At 46.6% G+C, this 17,893-nt stretch overlaps 3 protein-coding genes across 5 annotated transcripts; 2 read left to right on the top strand and 1 right to left on the bottom strand.

Moving 5' to 3' along the window:
• The first annotated feature begins 5,122 nt into the window (after positions 1–5,122).
• LOC130525886 (coxsackievirus and adenovirus receptor homolog) lies at positions 5,123–8,814 on the top strand. 2 transcript variants are annotated; one of them, XM_057033142.1, is made up of 8 exons: positions 5,123–5,176; positions 5,322–5,391; positions 6,393–6,553; positions 7,066–7,267; positions 7,341–7,493; positions 7,570–7,692; positions 7,943–8,081; positions 8,156–8,814. In XM_057033142.1, exons 2-8 carry the CDS (start codon positions 5,337–5,339, stop codon positions 8,358–8,360), a joined length of 1,038 nt encoding a protein of 345 aa, XP_056889122.1. In that variant the 5' UTR covers positions 5,123–5,176; positions 5,322–5,336; the 3' UTR covers positions 8,361–8,814. The 2 variants fall into 2 exon arrangements, with proteins under 2 accessions (XP_056889122.1, XP_056889121.1); XM_057033141.1 differs by lacking the exon at positions 5,123–5,176 and having other exon boundaries at positions 5,251–5,391.
• A 2,385-nt stretch (positions 8,815–11,199) lies between these two features.
• Positions 11,200–16,540, bottom strand: LOC130526404 (serine/threonine-protein kinase pim-2-like). Its single transcript, XM_057034034.1, has 8 exons — positions 16,403–16,540; positions 12,710–13,716; positions 12,533–12,627; positions 12,402–12,449; positions 12,082–12,288; positions 11,797–11,977; positions 11,527–11,715; positions 11,200–11,409 (listed from the first exon to the last, which is right to left on the bottom strand). The coding sequence occupies exons 2-8, from the start codon at positions 13,062–13,064 to the stop codon at positions 11,318–11,320; spliced, it is 1,167 nt and encodes a 388-aa protein (XP_056890014.1). The 5' UTR covers positions 13,065–13,716; positions 16,403–16,540; the 3' UTR covers positions 11,200–11,317.
• Positions 14,362–17,312, top strand: LOC130526405 (uncharacterized). Of its 2 annotated transcripts, none has more exons than XM_057034037.1 (2): positions 14,362–15,610; positions 15,833–17,312. In XM_057034037.1, the coding sequence occupies exon 2, from the start codon at positions 15,863–15,865 to the stop codon at positions 16,826–16,828; it is 966 nt and encodes a 321-aa protein (XP_056890017.1). In that variant the 5' UTR covers positions 14,362–15,610; positions 15,833–15,862; the 3' UTR covers positions 16,829–17,312. The 2 variants fall into 2 exon arrangements, with proteins under 2 accessions (XP_056890017.1, XP_056890016.1); XM_057034036.1 differs by having other exon boundaries at positions 14,364–15,372.
• Positions 17,313–17,893: the final 581 nt, after the last annotated feature.

The following is a 17,893-nucleotide window of genomic DNA, read 5'->3' as shown; positions in this document are numbered from 1 at the left end:
CTGCCGTCGTTAAAAAAGGCTGTAAAAAATGTCTCTTTCCTGCCTTGTGACAGAAATCCCCCCCCGGCTGAATAACGGCAGCAGTGCAGTGGAGCTTCACGCTGCTGCCACATTCACTAATAAAGATAAAACACACCAATCACCGTGCCACAGAGACCCCACCGAAGGCTCAGAGACGCTAAAATAGTAAACCAACATCTGCTGGACCTCCCTGCTCCAAACAGCAAAGACATTACCCACAAGGCTTTTCACCTTCTGTGCCTTCACAGTGTTAAACAAGATTTTCCAAACACGCCACTGTTTCACCAGAGACATCCTCATTCATCTTTAAAACCAATCGCACCAGATCTACGCCGCTGAAGTCACATGACCTCCCTCCTCCAAACCACAGAAGCCTCGTTGTTTGTTCTGCTTGGTCCCAGATCAACAACAAACAGTGGTTAAAGGTGAGGAACCAAACCAAGGCTCAGAAAGGGTCTGGCTCAGGTCCAAACAGGCCCTCCTGCTGGTCAGAGACTGGTCCCTGAGGGTACTCAGAGGATGAGGGAGGGCGACACGTTTTACACACAAAACAGTGGCCAAAGATGGCTGAGCTTGATTGTTTTCTCTCTTCTCGTCCTCTCGTTAAGAGGACATTGAGAACTGGAACTGAAGGAGACATTTAATGCCCCATATCGACACGCGCTCACACTGATGAACCAGGACTCAACCAAAACGCTCCAAACCATCGGGCTGCATCCAGGACGGGTTTGAGGTTAAACAGCGATGATGCTAATTAGCATGGCTTGCACAGACTGTGATGCTGACGTCACTGTTAGGAAACTATTAAACACTCTAAAGTGAATTTCAATCCAACGTTTTACGGTGTTACGCAACATGCAGATCATTTCATTATGCAGTACGAGAACTTTCGCACACGTCGCCCTCGGAGCCGCTGTCGGAACATTACTCCGATCATTGTGTGCTCATGTGCGACGAGTGTTGTCACAGTTAATAGCTTTTCTTCCGGTCAAACGGGAAAGACGTTTTAGCATTTTAAACAGATATAATTTATGTATATCATTCCACAGTGGGAGAAATGTGCACATGCATACCAGAGCAGCAGAAATTACTCGTAGCTTTAATCAATTCATGTATTTTTTATTGTTTCCAATGAAGCTCTGATGAGCAAATTTGCCGCAGCTACAAAATATTAACAGTTTATTAACATGCAGTCATGTGAACATGACGCAACTGCATATATAATGCACATAAAACAAACTATATTAGTCTATTCCTGCTTAAATATCAACATTTTAAGAGTGTAAACAGCATCAGAATGCTGTTAACTGAGGCTAAAATCATCAAAAGCAGGAGAAAACTAGAGCTGGAGCGGCGCTTTGGAGCTGAATAAGGTTTTGCTCTGAAGCTCAGGGGGGTTTGGAGACGTGATGAAGGTCATGTTGTTGCAACCATCAAGGAAAGAAACAGAAAGAACAGAAGCCGCTCAGAAAACAACCTGTTTCCATGGAAACCCGTCAAGTGCTTCGCTTGTCAACTTGTGACACTCAAGAACGCCGAAACCTCTTCTGTCACAGCCTCCGATCCATTAACCCGGTCTCCAGATATTCCAACAACGGCGGTAAGATGCTGCCAGAGCCGGACGGCTGATTCGGAATATCAAACATCTAAACGTCTTCAAGTCTTCACATTCCCACATTTTCCGTCATCTCAGGATTGATAACAGTTAAAATGTTTTCCCATCACCTCTGTAACGTTTTGTTTGTATCTATACATTGGACTAGATTAGACTAGATTAGATTAGATTAGACTAGATTAGATTCGACTAGATTAGACTAGATTAGACTAGATTAGATTCGACTAGATTCGATTAGACTAGACTAGATTAGACTAGATTATGCCGAAGCTTCCTGATTCCGTCTCAGCTCTGCAAAAATACAAATATAATATTTTCTTTCATCTCCATCTCAGCAGACTTGCATGTTTAGAACCCTTTTTTCTCTCTCCAGTTCAAAAGTGTGGCTGAAATCAGAACAGGCAAGCTGCCCGGAGCAGCAGAGGATCATGGGAGTCTGCCGCTTCTATAGAGTTATTAAAACCTTGCTTTGTTGTATTTTATTGGAAAAATGACCACAAGTATAAATGAAGGACTTATTAAATGAAGTCTCCACTTCACATTTGACTGTGATCCACAAGGTTTCGAAACATCAGCAGTAAATAAGTTTTTGGTCGCTTCAAACTCAGCTACTGCAGCACAGCATGAAACCAAATTTACCCACAAACCTGCGCCCGCTCGCGCGCGCGCGCGTGTGTGTGTGTGTGTGTGTGTGTGTGAGAGAGAGAGAGAGAGAATGTGATGATTCTGTTGGAATAATTTCCTTCCTAAATTCTATTATTGCTATAAAAACCCGTGTTTGCATAGCATTGTTATTCAAAGAATTCATTAAAAAATTAAATTAGCTTGAATCACGTTTTTCTTGTGTCAACATCTTGAAGGTGATTCAGAGGTGTGTGTGTGTGTGTGTGTGTGTGGTGTGTGTGTGTGTGTGTGTGTGTGTGTGTGTGTGTGTGTGTGTGTGTGTGTGTGTGTGTGTGAGTGTTGGGGTGGGGGAGTTGTTTGAGTTTGCCGTCCCACTCCTGCCAGACAAGCTTCAGGGATGGTTGCTCCCTGCAGAGCTCACTGGTTTAAAGAGGCTGATTATTGGATTACAGAGCTGCTCTGGGATCAGTCCGTTGCTGCAGGCGGGAGGGGGGATGGGTGGGGAGGGGGGAGGGGGGGTGCAGAAGGAAGAAATAAATAAACTGTAGATAAAGAAAGTCCTGCATTTTCCTGTAGGGAGGTGAGAAGTTTAAGGAGGTCAGAGCAATGCACTTCTTCCTGATGTTTGCCACAATCCTAACTACAAGGTTCAGAGTTGTTCCTCCGAAATCATTGATCAGTAGTCAATCAATGAAATCTTTCCATGGTTTCGTGGAGCAGCAGAGTCGCTCCTCGTGTCCGTGTGTATGAAAGGAAAACTGATAATCATCAACTCCTGACGACTGATCGATATGAGAGAACAATCATTACAGGCGCCTCCTCATCGGACCGTGCAGCTCTGGACCCAAGACCGTCTCCCTGCCTGTGATCAGGCGACACCTGTCGACCCGATCGGCTGTCAGAACGGCTGTTTCCAGCCTTGAAGCCATCCTCCTGGATGCATTCCTCTCACGTTCGTCGGCCCTCTGAGCATCCGTGTCGGCCTGCCAGCGGCGGCATCCTGGTCCCAGCAGCGATCCACCTTAAGAAGATGAATGCAGCTGCCTGACACTCACACGCTGTGACTCACGCCGCCGTGCTATTTCAGTGCGGCTGCTGGCAGAGCCTCGCCTTCGCCTTCGCCATCGCTGCTCATTTGTTTCTCTGTCGTCGACGTTTGCGTCCGTCAGCCTGGTGGGTTCGAGGGCCGACAAGTTTCTGTCCTTCACCTCAGAAGACAAAGCCACTACAAAAAAAGGAAAAATTTCCAGGATTGGTTAAAAACCCTGAGAAGCACTAAAAAATATAGTGGAGATTAAAGTGGGAAAACAGAGTTTTACGTTGAAAAGCTGGGAGCATCCGTCAGTGTTAATGATGTTGGCGTACATCTGTAGGTAATAACAGTGTTATTAAAGCAATGCAGTTTCCATAAAGTTGCCTCACCTTGGAGGCTGGGTTGACCTGGTACTCTCATTCAAACCTCAGATGGACTATATCATGAAAGGAACGCACCCCCCATCAGAAAAAGGATTATCTCCCAGCTGCTGTTACCCATCATAAACTTTGCCAATATCATTTATCAGAACACCTCTGCTACCAGCCTCCAGCCACATAATGTTGTTGGAAATTGATGATGGTTTATTTTGAGATGTCTCTTCAGAACCCACCACAGCCATCTATGATTCACTTAACTGGCTGCAGCCCAAACTCAGAAGACATCTTCACTGGGTTCTTTTTTATTTTTAAATCTATTTCCTTTAATTGTCCTATATTTAAAATCACTTTTGGGTCCCTTCAGATCGTCTTATCCTCTGAGAAATACGCAATAACCTCCAAAAAAAACAAAAACCCTCCAAAGAAAGTGGCCATAAAGCATTTAGATTCAAAGCTCCATCTGACTAGAACGACCTCCCTCCCTCTCAGATCAATCTCCTCCTTTCCCTTTTCAACCACCTCAAAACCAACGACTCACGTCTTTAAATTATTCACGGTGTCATAATGTCTGTGATGGTGATGGGATGGGTAAAGGTGACGAGCTGTCTGTATTTTATTTTAGCTTATTGTATTGTCTTTATTCTACTGTATCGTAGTGTAATGTTTGTACGTATTAGCATGTAGCAAATGTTGTCTTTTATGTTTTATAATTCTGTCTGTGTCTCCTGGACCCCCTCGTAAACGCGATGTTGTCAGATTCAGTCTGATGGAATAACGCTGCTAGCTGCAGCAGCAGAGGGTGGAGCCTCAACCCCCCAAAACAAACAGTCAGTCAGTTGGGTGAGTTAAAATATGCTGATCCAATTCATTCTAAATTCAGAACTCTCTGGCGAATAGAAGAGGGTAAATTCAAACAAGTCTCCACGACCTTGTGATTTCTGACATCACCTCATTAAGATGGAAACGTACATCATCGCCGTGCTTGTGCACGCTTGTGCACGTTCTCCTGCAGCTTTCTTCGGCATAGCAGCGCTGTTGGGTTCCATTGTTCTGTCGGTTCTGCTCCTCTCAGCGGGGGGCCGAAGCAGCATCTCTACTCTTGAGAGGTCACGTCTTTAACCAGTAACGATTAAAGTCACATGCCGGCTCTCGCCGCCATCGTTCGCAGTTAAATCAATGTACAGAGAAAATATTGATAAATTCTGTTGTCTGTGTAGAAATGTTGATATTTTTGGAGCCACCAGAAACAGGTGGAGCAGCAGATTTGTGCAGTTTTATGGAGTGAAAAACACTTGTTAAAGGTGGCAGGTAAATGTTCACCTTTTTCCAGTTATTTCTTTGTTTAAACAGTTCCACAACCGTGCTTCTTACAAGCCCCGAGGACACATGCACGAGTTGGCTGCAAACAGGTAGGGGGCGTGGCCACAGGGAGTGAGTTTTACCTGAGCACTTACTGGAATTACTGGCAGTTCTACGAGGAGCAGATGGTTGCTTCAATCTCAGGTACGTCAACGGGGCGGTTTGGGTTCGGAGCTCAGCGTGTCCTCAGCACCGGCGGTTTGTCTGCTGCTTGTTTACGTCCACCTTCATGCCGTCTGTGGGGAAACAGAACCAACAGGTTCAAGTTCTGTGAATGTGGCTGTCACAGGGTAAATTCAGGAGAATGAAGATGAGGATGCCGCCGCTACTGCTGCTGCTGCTGCTGGCGCTCAGGACAGGTTAGCTTTTCCCTGCTCGTCATCTCAGGACCATTGCAAATGAAATGTCACTTATGTGTGACTCTATATCAGATCAAATCAGCCTTTCAAAAACTGACACCAACATTTTCTGTAGAATCAGCAGCTGCTGCAGAGGTTAAACTGAATATCAGAATATTTAGATCAGAAACCCACGACTTAAAACTTAAAAAAAAACCCTAAAGAATTCAAGAATAGGAAAACTGCAGGATACTTTTCACCAAAGGTCACCAAAAGTTTAGAAAGCTTGAGAAATCCAGATCAGGTTTCAAAGGAGACTTGCTGGTATTCAGAAAACCGTCAGACAGATGTCAGATTGACTGCAGATTGGCCCTAATCTGCTGCGTAAAGTCACTCAATTTAATAATATCTGCAGCGTCACCACAACAGATGTGAAATTCTGGGGCTGGGATGTTCTTTTTCCTGACGTCTACTCTTGAAACATGGGGGGAAATTGAAGGAGGAGTGCAGAACTGAGAGTTCCTGGAGCTCTTTTTTAATCTGCAGCTCTTGAATTAATAATTGTGCGCGTACACTCAACTGATCTCTCAGGGTTCCTCCTCCTTCTTCGCTCGCTTAGGCTCCTTCAGCACTTGTGCAGCCTCCTATTAAGACTTTAACAGACCATTTAATCTGTCAGAGACGCTGACTCCATTCATCCACTACAGGGATGTCCCTCACATCTTAATAGTAGAATTATGCTTTCTTCATATAATAAATCATATATTAACTGTAAAGTCAGCCTGCCTTAAAACTGTTGCTTGTCTCTTTGCTCATCATCAGCCCTAACTCTTCAATACAGCCGCCACAGTAATGAATTCACATAACGAAAATCTACTTCTACTTTCCCTCCAGCTCCAAGTCTTTTGTAGAGGAGCCCAGAGCCTGAAAGTCTAGATACAATTAGAACCTTTTAATGTGTCAGAAGGACGAGGTTATTTCAGGTGGCCTCTACAGATAATTGTGAAAATGTTTGTGAACAGAGGCGATGGAGGTGACAGCCACGGGCCTGCAGACCGTTCAGAAGGCCCGGGGGGAGACTGTCAAACTGGGCTGCACCTACTCACTGGGCCCTCAGGACACTGGAGAACTGGACATCGAGTGGTCCAACGTGAACCCAGACATCACTCAGAGAGACCAACTGGTAGGATCAAGGGAAGACACCCCTAGCACCTACAGGGTGGTTCTGCCGCAGCGGTATCACAGAAAAACCATAAAAATAAACAGCAGCCCAATGATCTGACCTACACGTAGAGAAACACCCGGCCAACAGTCTCCGATGGGATGGAAACGCAAAAGACAGATTTACAATGCAAAGAGATAAAATATAGCTGAAAATGCTAGCTTAAATGGACCAGAGCATCATTAAAGATGAAGGTAATTGATACATTTTTTATTTGGAGGAGTGAAATAGCTGGTTTCTGAAGCGTGATGAAGCAAACATGAAGCGGAGGCAACTTAAATGAACTTTTGTTTCTTCATATGAGGTTTTTCAAAACCACTCCAGTCGTGACTTCACTGCATGTGAAAGGTGTTCATGTGGAATTAAGGAGCTCCCTGGGAAGCTTCACCCAGCAGAAACCTGCACTGACGTGTTGACGGTGGGTGCAGCTTCTTAAGTGGAAAAAACTGCCTCCCTCCCTCTTTACTCTCCAGGTTCTATCATACAGTGGGGGGCAGGTGCATCGGTACGGCGACCCCGGGGTCTCCGCCAGGTTCAGGTTCGCTGGAAATCCCACGCAGGGCGATGCCTCCATCACGGTGTCTGCTTTGAGGGGCTCGGATACTGGCACCTACCAGTGCAAGGTCAAGAAGGCGCCAGGTGTGGACACCAGAAAAGTGACTTTGGTGGTGCTGGGTGAGGGGGACTCTGCAGTTTAACATCAAAACAATGACAGAGCAAAAACAGCAACAGGTGCTCCTTCCAACAGTTCGGCCGTCCACTCCAAAGTGTTGGGTGGAAGGACCGGAGGAGAAAGGTGGCTCGGTCTCCCTCGGCTGTAAATCATTTCAAGGTTCCGCTCCCATCAGCTACAGGTGGAGTCGAGAGGCCGGAGGGTCGATGCCGTCGTCCGCGACTCAAAGTACCAAAGGAAAATGAGGTTTCCCTGAACTGTGAGTAGAGAAGTGCTGCTTGAACTGTGGTCTTTTGCCCCTCAGACACAGAGAGCGGAGAGCTCCGGATAAACAACCACACAGATGCTAACGTTGGGCGCTACGTGTGTGAGGCCAGGAACTCTGTCGGCAGAGCGCAGTGCGACTACGTGCTGCACGCATACGACCGTAAGTCTGGCTCATTTAGCGCCTGAGTTCTTCACCTGGAGCAGTTTTTCAAATTCTGTCAGCTTCAAATATTTGCTCAGCTCACCTGTTGCAGGCAGAGCGTGTCAGAACCACTCCTGGAGGGGCCTCGCAGACATATTTATCATATAAATAAGATTGAGGCAACACGTAGCATGAGAGCAGCAGGGGAGGTTTATAGAACAGAGACAGTGGAATAACTAATCACCATTTCTGGCGTCTCGTCTTCCAGCTCCCAACAACGCTGGTGTCATCGTGGGGGCCGTGATTGGTGCCATCCTGCTGTTGCTCCTCCTCCTGCTGCTCCTCCTGCTCCTCTGCTGCTGCTGTCGGGAGCGTCGTCAAGAAAAGGAGGAGGCAAATGACATCAGGTACTTCATGGAGGCTGACACGCATTTTAACCTGCCTCAGCTGGCATTTGATGAGGCTCCATGTGTGGTGTCAGAGAGGACACGAAGGCGCCGGAGAGAAGTTTGTCCATCCGCCGCTCCAGCTTGCGCTCGGTCCTGGGGTACCGGACCCACCCTGGCCTGTCGTACAGCTCAGGGCAGCACCACAAACCCGGCATGAGACAGTCAAGTCACAATGCCATCTACACTCGGGACAGGGATGGAGGCAAGAACCCGGCTCACCGCAACTACGACCATTAGTACGGATACCTGGTGTGAACCGGCCCTCAGCAACCCAACCATAACCCAACCATAACCCAACCATAACCCAACCATAACCCAACCATAACCCAACCATAACCCAACCCAACCATAACCCAACCATAACCCAACCCAACCATAACCCAACCATAACCCGCTGAGTCTTTACACGTCGGCACGCTGAAGGTTGTAAATAACAGACGTTTAAAACAAACAGGAGCAACGCAACATTGCCCTGGCGTTGGTTTATGCTGAAATGCACTGCAGCAGCAAGTTCCAGGTTTTTGTACTTTCTGCACCATCAACTTGAAACCCTTTTTAAAAAAAAATAAAATCTTTTTATCTTTATGATGACAATTAAATGTTCCTGTATTTGTATGTGAGGATTAAATGCTGAAACTCTGATGGTGGAGCTTCTTACTGCTCAAACTTCACATGTAATTCTTTAGATGAATACAGAAGGGGGGAGGAGAGGAGAGGAGAGGAGAGGAGAGGAGAAGGAGAGGAGAGGAGGAGGAGAGAGAGAAGTAGCGAGAGGACGAGAGGAGCAGGTAGAGGATGAGGGGAGGGGAGGAGGGGAAGAGGAGAGGAGAGCGAGATGCGAGAGGGGAGGAGAGGAGAGAGGAGGAGGAGACGAGATGGAGGAGGAGAGAGGAGAGGATGAGGAGAGGAGAGAAGGAAGAGGAAGAGGAGGGAGGAGAGGGGAGGGGAGGAGGAGGAGAGGAAAGGAGAGGGAGGAGAGGAGAGAGGAGGAGGAGAGGAGAGGAGAGGAGGAGAGGAGAGGGGAGGAGGAGAGGAAGGGGAGGGGAGGCGAGGGGAGGGGAGAGGAGAGAGAGGGGAGTAGGAGGGGAGAGGAGAGGAGGGGAGAGGAGAGGAGAGGAGAGGAGAGGAGAGGGGAGGGGAGGGGGAGGGGAGGGGAGGGGAGGGGAGGAGGGGAGGGGAGGGGAGGAGAGGAGAGGAGAGGGAGAGGGGGGAGAGGAGAGGGGAGGGGAGGGGAGGAGAGGAGAGGGGAGGAGGGGAGAGGGGAGAGGAGAGGAGAGGAGAGGAGAGGGAGGGGAGGAGAGGAGAGGAGAGGGGAGGGGAGGAGAGGAGAGGGGAGGAGGGGAGAGGGGAGAGGAGAGGAGAGGAGAGGGGAGGAGGGGAGAGGAGAGGAGAGGGGAGGAGAGGAGAGGAGAGGAGAGGGGAGGGGAGGAGAGGGGAGGAGAGGAGAGGAGAGGAGAGGAGAGGAGAGGAGAGGAGAGGAGAGGAGAGGAAACCATGACCCAGTGGAGTGACAGAGGCCTGTCAGGTGATCATGTTTCTGGACCCCGGCAGCCTTGGCCTATAACAGCGTGACTAAGATGTGACCTAACGATTAGACGACCCCCTAAGTATGATAATTTGTCTGTCTATGATAGTAACTGGAACTACTGAATTAGTAACAATAAGCTTTTTCAAAGAGGAAGGTTTTGAGTCTGATCTTAAAGTAGCGATGGAGTCAGCCTCCCGTACCCGGACAGGGAGCTGGTTCCATAGCAGGGGGGCCTTGATAATAAAGAGTTACAATAGTCCAGCCTGGAAGTAACAAATTCATGGACTAACTTTCTAGCATCATGCCGCGTCAGTAGCTTCCTGATCTTTGAGATGTTCCTCAGGTGAAAAAAGGCACTTCTAGAGACTAATTTAATGTGTGAGTTGAAGGAGAGATTTTGATCAAAAGTTACTCCTAGATTCCTCACAGAGAGACTAGATGTTAATGAGATACCATCTAGAGTGATCATGTGATCTAATCTATCCCTGAGAGGTTCAGGGCCAAACACCAGGACCTCAGTTTTTCCTGAATTAAGGAGGAGGAAATTTGAAGACATTTTGCAGGATTCATGTTGTTGCAGTGACAGTTTTGCTGTGTTAGCAGAGGAAATGTTATTTAGTTTTATTATTCAGAAACCTCACATCAATAGGCTTTAATTGGATGAAAAGGGGTTTCCTGAAGGTTGATCTTATGGGTTAGTGTAAGAAACATGGAAAAGAGTCCCCAAGTTGCACTTGTATTGGCGATAGAAGTAAACGTTGTTGTGCATAAAAACAGCTTTCTGGAAATAATCTTTTCAGATTCACTAAATTTAGGGTTCACTATCTTGCTAACAGACCTGTAAATCGGGGGCTATCAAATCATGATTTGGTTTCAGCACATCAAAGTGCTTTTACAGCAACTCAAATCAATCTTTATTTAGATATCATCTGTTACAATCAAAATTGTTTCTAGGCGCTTTCCAGAATCCCAGGGCCTGACCCCCAACAGGGAACAGTGGCAAGGAAAAGCTCCCCTTTAACAGGATGATCCGAGACGGAAGGGGGGAAGGAACGGTTTATAAAGAGGAGGTGGAGGGAGACGGAACAGAGACGTTACCCAATTACACAGGAGGAAGACTTGTCAGGAAGATGCGGATGACACCCACCAGAGTTCTAAATAAAACAGGACGTGATGAAGACAGGGACAAAAACCTGTACAGGAGACACTTAACTCTGGTCCTGACCTGCTCCTCTGGTACTTGAATTAACAACATACAGTTGGAAAAGCCTGAATTTTTTTTCTCAATGTTTAGAGTGAATAAAGACGTGTTATTAAAAGTTACACTAAATAAATGTCTGTCAAGGCCACCTGGGCTTCTTTTGGATCAGAGCCTCAGGCTTGTTTTTTTCAGCAGTTCGACACCAAAACATGGGTAACATTTATTGAGCAACCTCTAAAAGCATTCCCCCAGCCCCAAGCCTACCACATGGTCCCCATGTTGGCCCATCTGGGCTGGGTGTATAATAAAAATAGTTACCTAGAAACAAAGCAGAGACCAGACACCAGTCATTTTCTCAGGTATTGTGAGATGTAGGAAAATAGTGTGTTTATTTAGGCAGTAGTGATAAATGGTTACATATCATTATAAGGTTCACATTTCAGTAAAATAGAGGGACATCAGCTGTCAACGGAACCACGGGTGGCACAACATCTGTCCCAGGGTAATACGCTGATCAGGGTTGACGAGCAAACAGCTCATCAAAAAGTTCTTACAGTCTGAGGAGGGTAGATGGAGAGAAAAGTGACCGTTAGCACGAAAGCTGCATTTGTTCATTACAAGTTCAGACAATTGCAAAATATTAATAAAGAAAAGAAGCAGTAGCATCTCTTTACCTTCAGACACTTTCAGCTCCATAATGGTGTACGCGAGGACATTTTGGCAGTGCTGCATCCTTGATACAAACAAGTCAGTATTTACACTGAGAAGTTGGAGGAGGATGCAGCCGAGCTGCCAGACGGTGGTCGGGCCAGCTTCATATAGTCCCCGGTGGTCAACCTCTGGAGGCCTAAAGCAATGGGTTCCTGTGAGGAAAGAAAAAGGGTTTGAATTAAAGTGTCCACTGAAAAGCTCCAAATCAGACGTCAGCATGAGTTCAGCCGTACCGGAGTAGCTGCAATATCCCGGCGTCACAAACCAGCCACAACCAAGGTCAATGACGCGCACTCGAGGAACGAGCCGAGCATCAGAGAACTGGAGGAGCAGGTTTTCTGCTTTTAGATCGCGGTGGAAGACGCCTGCCTGATGGATTTGAATTGCAGCTTCCACCAGCTGCCTCATGAATTCCTGATGGACAGAAAGAAGAGTTAACGAACGTCCAAAGATATTATCAGACCCAGCTCTGCAGCAGTGGGAGGCGGTCCACTGTAGCACGATAGCAGCATTATTACCTTAGCCAGGTCTTCATCTATTTGGCCATGGTTGAAGTCAAACAGGCTCATACAGTTCTCTGGCCTCTCCATGATCAGTAGGACTTCATAATCAAGGTCAGTCCATGCTAATGGGGATACCGCTGCATTTCCCCCTACAGAGTCCCCTGCTGCCATCGCCATCAGTACCATCTCCAGTGGGACGCAGCGTTCCTCACCGTTTATCACCTGAAGAGAGGAACACAACATGCTCGTCTGTGGTTTACTGCTGGTCAGCAATGAAAAAGGAACAGCTCCACACTGAGCTCAACAGCTGATGGTAGGCTCAAAGCTAGCCTTACCACTGGCTGGTACTTGACCAAGTCCTTATCAATGTGCTTGATTGCCACCTGCAGGAAAAAGTCACGTGTCAAGGAGATCAGTGATGATTATGTGTGTGTGTGTTTGGTGTGATTCAAATAAAAATACTTACTGGAAATAAATCGTGCCTTCTATAACCGCTATACACTGTTCCATAACCTCCTTCTCCCAGCTGTGAATCTTCGATATATTGTTTCTCGTATTCTTCTGCAAATACAGATTTACTATAGCTGTAGTGCACACAAATACAAACACACACACACACATACACCGTCCACAATAAGCTCACCTCTGCTGAGTGGCTCCAAGACATGCTTGGGCTTTGCTGTGCTTGATGGCCGCAGCTCAGGAAAAGACACATTGTGAGGACCCGTCACTGGTTCAGTCCTGCGTCTCTTCCTGGGAGCTTCTAGGTCTGACTGGGCCTTTCTTTTTGTGCCCCGGTTCGACACCTCCTTCGGTCCCACTCGAGGAGTGGGTTTGTTGCAGACCGTTCGCCTGCACTCAGAGCCGACCCTCCTCTTTTTGTACACCGGCCTACCGTCCTCCCCTCTGCTGGTGGTTGGACTGGTGCTGGTCTCTGATTGTGAGTCACCTGATTTTGAGGATTCCTCATGTTTGCGTTTGTGTGAAGAGTTGCCCATTTCTGCTCTGTACCACAGCTCAACAGCCAATGTTGCACAGTTGTTAGTTTATTGAGCAGGGGAACCTTATTGTCTATACCTTTGTCTTTTATTCAAAGATTCTTTCATCTTGACTTTGATGTCTTCATGTATGTCTTTTGAAATGGCTTTGGTATTTCTTTAATGTTTTGACTCTGAACAAAGTCTGTATGCTTTGATCCCAGCCATCGTTGTTTTGCATGTCTATTCAAGGTACTTTACTTTGTCACCTGGACTGTTTTTCTTCTCTTTTGAAGACGTTTTGCCTTCTATCCAGGAGGCTTCTTCAGTTCTGAACTCGCTGGGTACAAAATATAGCCCTTTGCAAGATTTGGACGACCAGCTTGTGTTGGGAACAATGGTATTAAAAGCTGAGCTGTAATGGGATGTTATGAGGGATGTTGCTGCTCAGACATTTGTCCTGTTGTTGTACCTGTGCCCAGCTCGGCCATACACGTGCCTCTAGTTGGCAGTCTAGCCTAATAGTCTTTGGGGGAGGCTATAATAGGCCCTGCCTGCACACCACTCGCGTGTGGGTCGCTCGCCCTGAGACCTCCATCGCTCTCGCCGTGACTCTCCTTTCCTGGGTGGTTCTTTCCGTCGGCCTTCTGGGTGCCGCATCGCGTTTTGGTCCCTGGCATAGAAAATACATACAGAAATACATTATATTAGGTAAAGTAAGGTGCCGGTAGAGTCAAGTTGAGTGGGTCAACAGGGTCAGAGGTCAGTATGCAGCTCTGAAGGCGGCAATACCTGTAATACCTGATCTTCTTTACCAAATAAAGATCTACCTACTATAAATTTGCAAAACATACATTTATTCATAAATATATTGAGAATTATTTATATGATCCATATAAGTTGGTGTACCTCGCATAACTACATGAATCCATATTGCTCAATACAAATCTGTGCATTTTCTCAGCATGCAAGCTACTTACAAAATGACCAAGTCAAAATGATCTACCCACCACAAAAATGCAAAACATCTAACTATTTTCAAATGTACTGAGGATTCTTTGTATCTACAATGTATGTCGATGTACCTTTCATAACCGAATGAGCCAATATTGCAAAACACACATAATAATTAACTAATTGGCTTAAAATCAGAGGTCATTCGCTGAATAGCTTGATTGGTCACCTGAACGTCAAATTCAGTGGTCATCTGACTCCTGCCCTGTACATCCATCAAGTGACGGGATGAATGATAGGCTGATATTTTTTAATGTCACGCCGCGATCGACGTAATGAGCAGCTCTGCTTTAGGTGATTCCTCAGCTATGTCGGATCAGTAGCCGGTTGTGGATCAAAGCAGAACTTTCTGAAATCGAATGAGATTTATGGCTGTGGGTTTATCTGAAGCTGCTGGAAGGAGAGAAATGTGAATTATTCTAGGTGTAATGGCCCTTTAAGGACAGATACTCTCCTCTAAACTCGGTCAGTCATAGTTAAGGGATATCAGATATAAACTCAATAATTTTGGCCACTTTTAGATGATGTCTTCCACAGCAGCTTTGTTGTCTGTGTCATCTTCCCTCCTCAACATCTGAGTCCTTGAGTCTATCAGGAGGATTTTCTGTATACTACAGCTTGTTTCTGCACATACACCGTGAATATTAATCAGAAATAATTGATAAACCACACCGTGTCTTCTTTCAATCATGCGTTTCTTAGAGGGCATCACAACTGCTGACAACACTGCTAATGATTTCAGCCGCTCCTCAACCAAAAACTGATTCACCAGCTTTGTGGGAACCAGAAGAGCGTTTAGGTTTAAAACATATTTCTGTAAATCCATATAATAACCATCCAGATAAATGCCGGCAGCAGACTTGAATTAAATAATGTTGAAGGGTTAAAGATACTCAATAAACAGACCACCCCCTGGAGGCCAGCTGCAGTACATACCCCAGTCTGACTCGTGAGTTTATCAAAACTTCACATTAATGTTGCTTTTCTCAGATAAAAACATCTTAATAAATATCAGCGTCTTGTCGAATATGATTCAGTATCAGGGGGAAACGTTATCGACATCAGGCGAAAGACAAGTTAAAGCACCTGTCAAAAATTCAACCAAAAAAACATCTGATGTAAGCTCTTGAAGGTGATTCAGAGGTGTGTGTGTGTGTGGTGTGTGTGTGTGTGTGTGTGGTTTGATGTAAACATGGTGGCTTGAGCCGCAGGCATAAACCATTTGCATGCGGTGTGAGCTGTCACGCTGCTCTACTCCACACAGAGAAAAGTCACCAGATCTTCATAATGAGGACAAACCAGCAGAAAGCATCAGGTCAGTGCAAACACACGTTACCGCCACCGCCGCCGCCGCCATCCGTGGTCACGACGGATGCAAATGCATTTCCTGGTGGCTCATAAATATAGAGGCTCCGGTGCTGGCCCCCTCAGTGGTGCAGCTTGACCCTGAGGCCTTCAGGCGAAGATTAACGGCTGAAGAAACGAAGGAGAGAAGTCGACATCCAGGTGGCGGCGGCGGCGTGTTGGGAGGAACGTGAGCAGGTTTGATCGAGGTTAAAAAACCTTTTGGTTCTGGAAGGACATTTACTCCAGTTAAGCAGAACTACTGTGGCATTTCTGTACTTTTATTCACCGTCATTTAGCCTGCAGACGTCTGTTAACCTGGACTTTAATTCCTTATTTTACTCTGGGGTTGGATTTCTAGCTTGGTGGAGTTGGTGTGTATTTTGAGGACTAGAACAGAAGGGAATGCTGATCTGTCTGATGTTCCACAGGGATCTCTGTCTCCTGTCCTGATCATCGCCATGCTGAGCGTGAACAAAATGGTGCTGTTTGTGCTGACGGGCCTGGTGGCTGTCGCCACCATCTTCTTTAACGGCTACATCTTCCTGACCAGTCTGTCCAGGCTGCAAGAGAAGCAGCAGCAGACCCCCAGTGACACCATCATCATGGCTCTGGCGCTGGCCAACATGGCCCACCAGCTGGTCTGCTATTTCTGGATGACCATGGGCCAGGTGGACGTCAAGTGTCAGATCGAGACGAGCCCCTACACCTTCATGCTGCTCCTGATCTACAGCCTGAAGTTCACCATCATGTGGGACGTCAGCTTTCTGACCTTCTACTACAGCACCAAGCTGGTGAACACCGCCAACCGCTGCCACACCTGCGTCCAGGCCATCCTGAAGTACGTGACCCCTGCCATGGTCCTCATTCCCCTCTGCGGTTTGGGCACCTGCATGCCGATGTTGGCCGTGTTTCATCATGACAACTACACGATAGAAAACAAGGACTGCGGTGTTCTGGTGCCAGACACCCGTTCTGGGAAATTCTACGAGGTCACGTACCTGCTTCTGGCCGACGTCCTCCCCGGCGTGGTGATGGTGAAATGCTGCGTGTCCATCTCCATCCACCTCGCCATCCACCTCCGCCACATGAAGGCCAGTACCAACGGTGCCCACGGCCCAAAACTGGGATCCCAGATGAGGGTGATCCAGATGGCACTGTCCCTGGTGGCCATCTTCATCGTGTTCCTCGTGGTTGACCTGTATGTACAGTACCAAATAGCCGTGAACCATGAGAACATGCTCACGCTGACCTTCTTCTTCACGTCCACCTACACCACCATCACCGCCATGGTACTAATTTACGGGAAAAAATCCTTCTGGAAGGCTCTGATACATGAATTCAACGCTTTGCTGGATGGTTCCTGTCTGGCTTGTCTGAAAGTGCCAGAACACAAGGCTAAAGCGAACCCAAAAGTGAGGAGCTGACTCTTCCAGTGTCAGCACTTATTAAAAGACTTGAATCATCAACTAACACCGTAGAGCAACTACAGCCCAGAATAAGTCAGAAAGTCAAGAATTGTGATTATTCCTGTATGTAAAAAGTTGTTACAATATATTAAAACTAATAGAAATAAATGTACGCGGCCTGTGATGACGTGTCAGCTAACGCTGCTAACAATCGAATTATTTTAAACCAAATAAAACGAACATGACTAGCAAAGACGTAAAGCTATTAAAACGTTTCTTTAACAAAACTAGCTAAACTAATTTAGCGGGTTTAACCGGTAATATCACCACAGAAACGTGTGTGTTGTGTATGGGGCGATGATTTAATCGCAGGGATTTTAAAATGCGTCATAACTCATCGCCTTCTGGATCAGGTGATTTCGACCTCATCGGATAATTAATATTTCAGACAAATAACCTTCAGGACCGACTCCGCACCCACCCAGGACTGTGAAAAATGCATGAATTTGGAGGACGGAGCATATTAATAAAACATTTTAGGTTGAAACCAGAGGATTCTAACGTTTCCCCCCCTCGGGCGGCTGCGCTGCTTGAAAGCTCCTGTTTCTTGGTGGTTCTGATGGTTGGATCCAAACGGACCGTCGGGACACCTGGAAACGGCGTAGCAGATCCCCGCAGTAGATCCCCGGTGAAGCGGGGATTCTCCCTTTGATGCGCCTCAGATTTAACCCCCCACGGAAGACTGGATCACATTCACCAACACGGAAAGCGGCTCAATATTAATAATTAAAGCATATATGAGAGAGCTTCAGCAGCTGCCTTTAATTATAAGTATTAGAGCTGGCAAACGTACTTTATGGGCCTATTATATGTTCCGATTATCATCAAAAAGCAGCAAATTAGGAGAATAGTAGAGGCACATATAAGGTCAAGGTTATTTAGGAATCTCTCCATGGATCCGAGTGTGTGTTTATGTATATATACACACACACACGAGTTGTAGAGTTAGTTTTACCACTATTCAACAACTCATTTTTAAAACCTGTTTAATCCTGAGAGCAAAAGGTCACCTGTGTGTGTGTG

This window comes from Takifugu flavidus, chromosome 5 (genome assembly GCF_003711565.1).
Source record: "Takifugu flavidus isolate HTHZ2018 chromosome 5, ASM371156v2, whole genome shotgun sequence".
NCBI classification, from domain to species: Eukaryota; Metazoa; Chordata; class Actinopteri; order Tetraodontiformes; family Tetraodontidae; genus Takifugu; species Takifugu flavidus.
Note: the sequence above shows the minus strand (reverse complement) of the source record. Positions and strands in the feature narration are given on the sequence as shown.

Bases quoted from the DNA above. Each gene is read 5' to 3' on its own strand.
- LOC130525886 (XM_057033141.1), top strand. From the start codon at position 5,307: ATGTGGCTGTCACAGGGTAAATTCAGGAGAATGAAGATGAGGATGCCG. The intron at 5,392-6,392 runs GTTAGCTTTTCC...GTTTGTGAACAG, and splicing joins GCTGCTGGCGCTCAGGACAG to AGGCGATGGAGGTGACAGCC. The intron at 6,554-7,065 runs GTAGGATCAAGG...TTTACTCTCCAG, and splicing joins TCACTCAGAGAGACCAACTG to GTTCTATCATACAGTGGGGG.
- LOC130526404 (XM_057034034.1), bottom strand. From the start codon at position 13,064: ATGGGCAACTCTTCACACAAACGCAAACATGAGGAATCCTCAAAATCA. The intron at 12,289-12,401 runs GTAAGGCTAGCT...TCCTCTCTTCAG, and splicing joins TGGTCAAGTACCAGCCAGTG to GTGATAAACGGTGAGGAACG. The intron at 11,410-11,526 runs GTAAAGAGATGC...TACCCTCCTCAG, and splicing joins GGAGCTGAAAGTGTCTGAAG to ACTGTAAGAACTTTTTGATG.
- LOC130526405 (XM_057034037.1), top strand. From the start codon at position 15,863: ATGCTGAGCGTGAACAAAATGGTGCTGTTTGTGCTGACGGGCCTGGTG.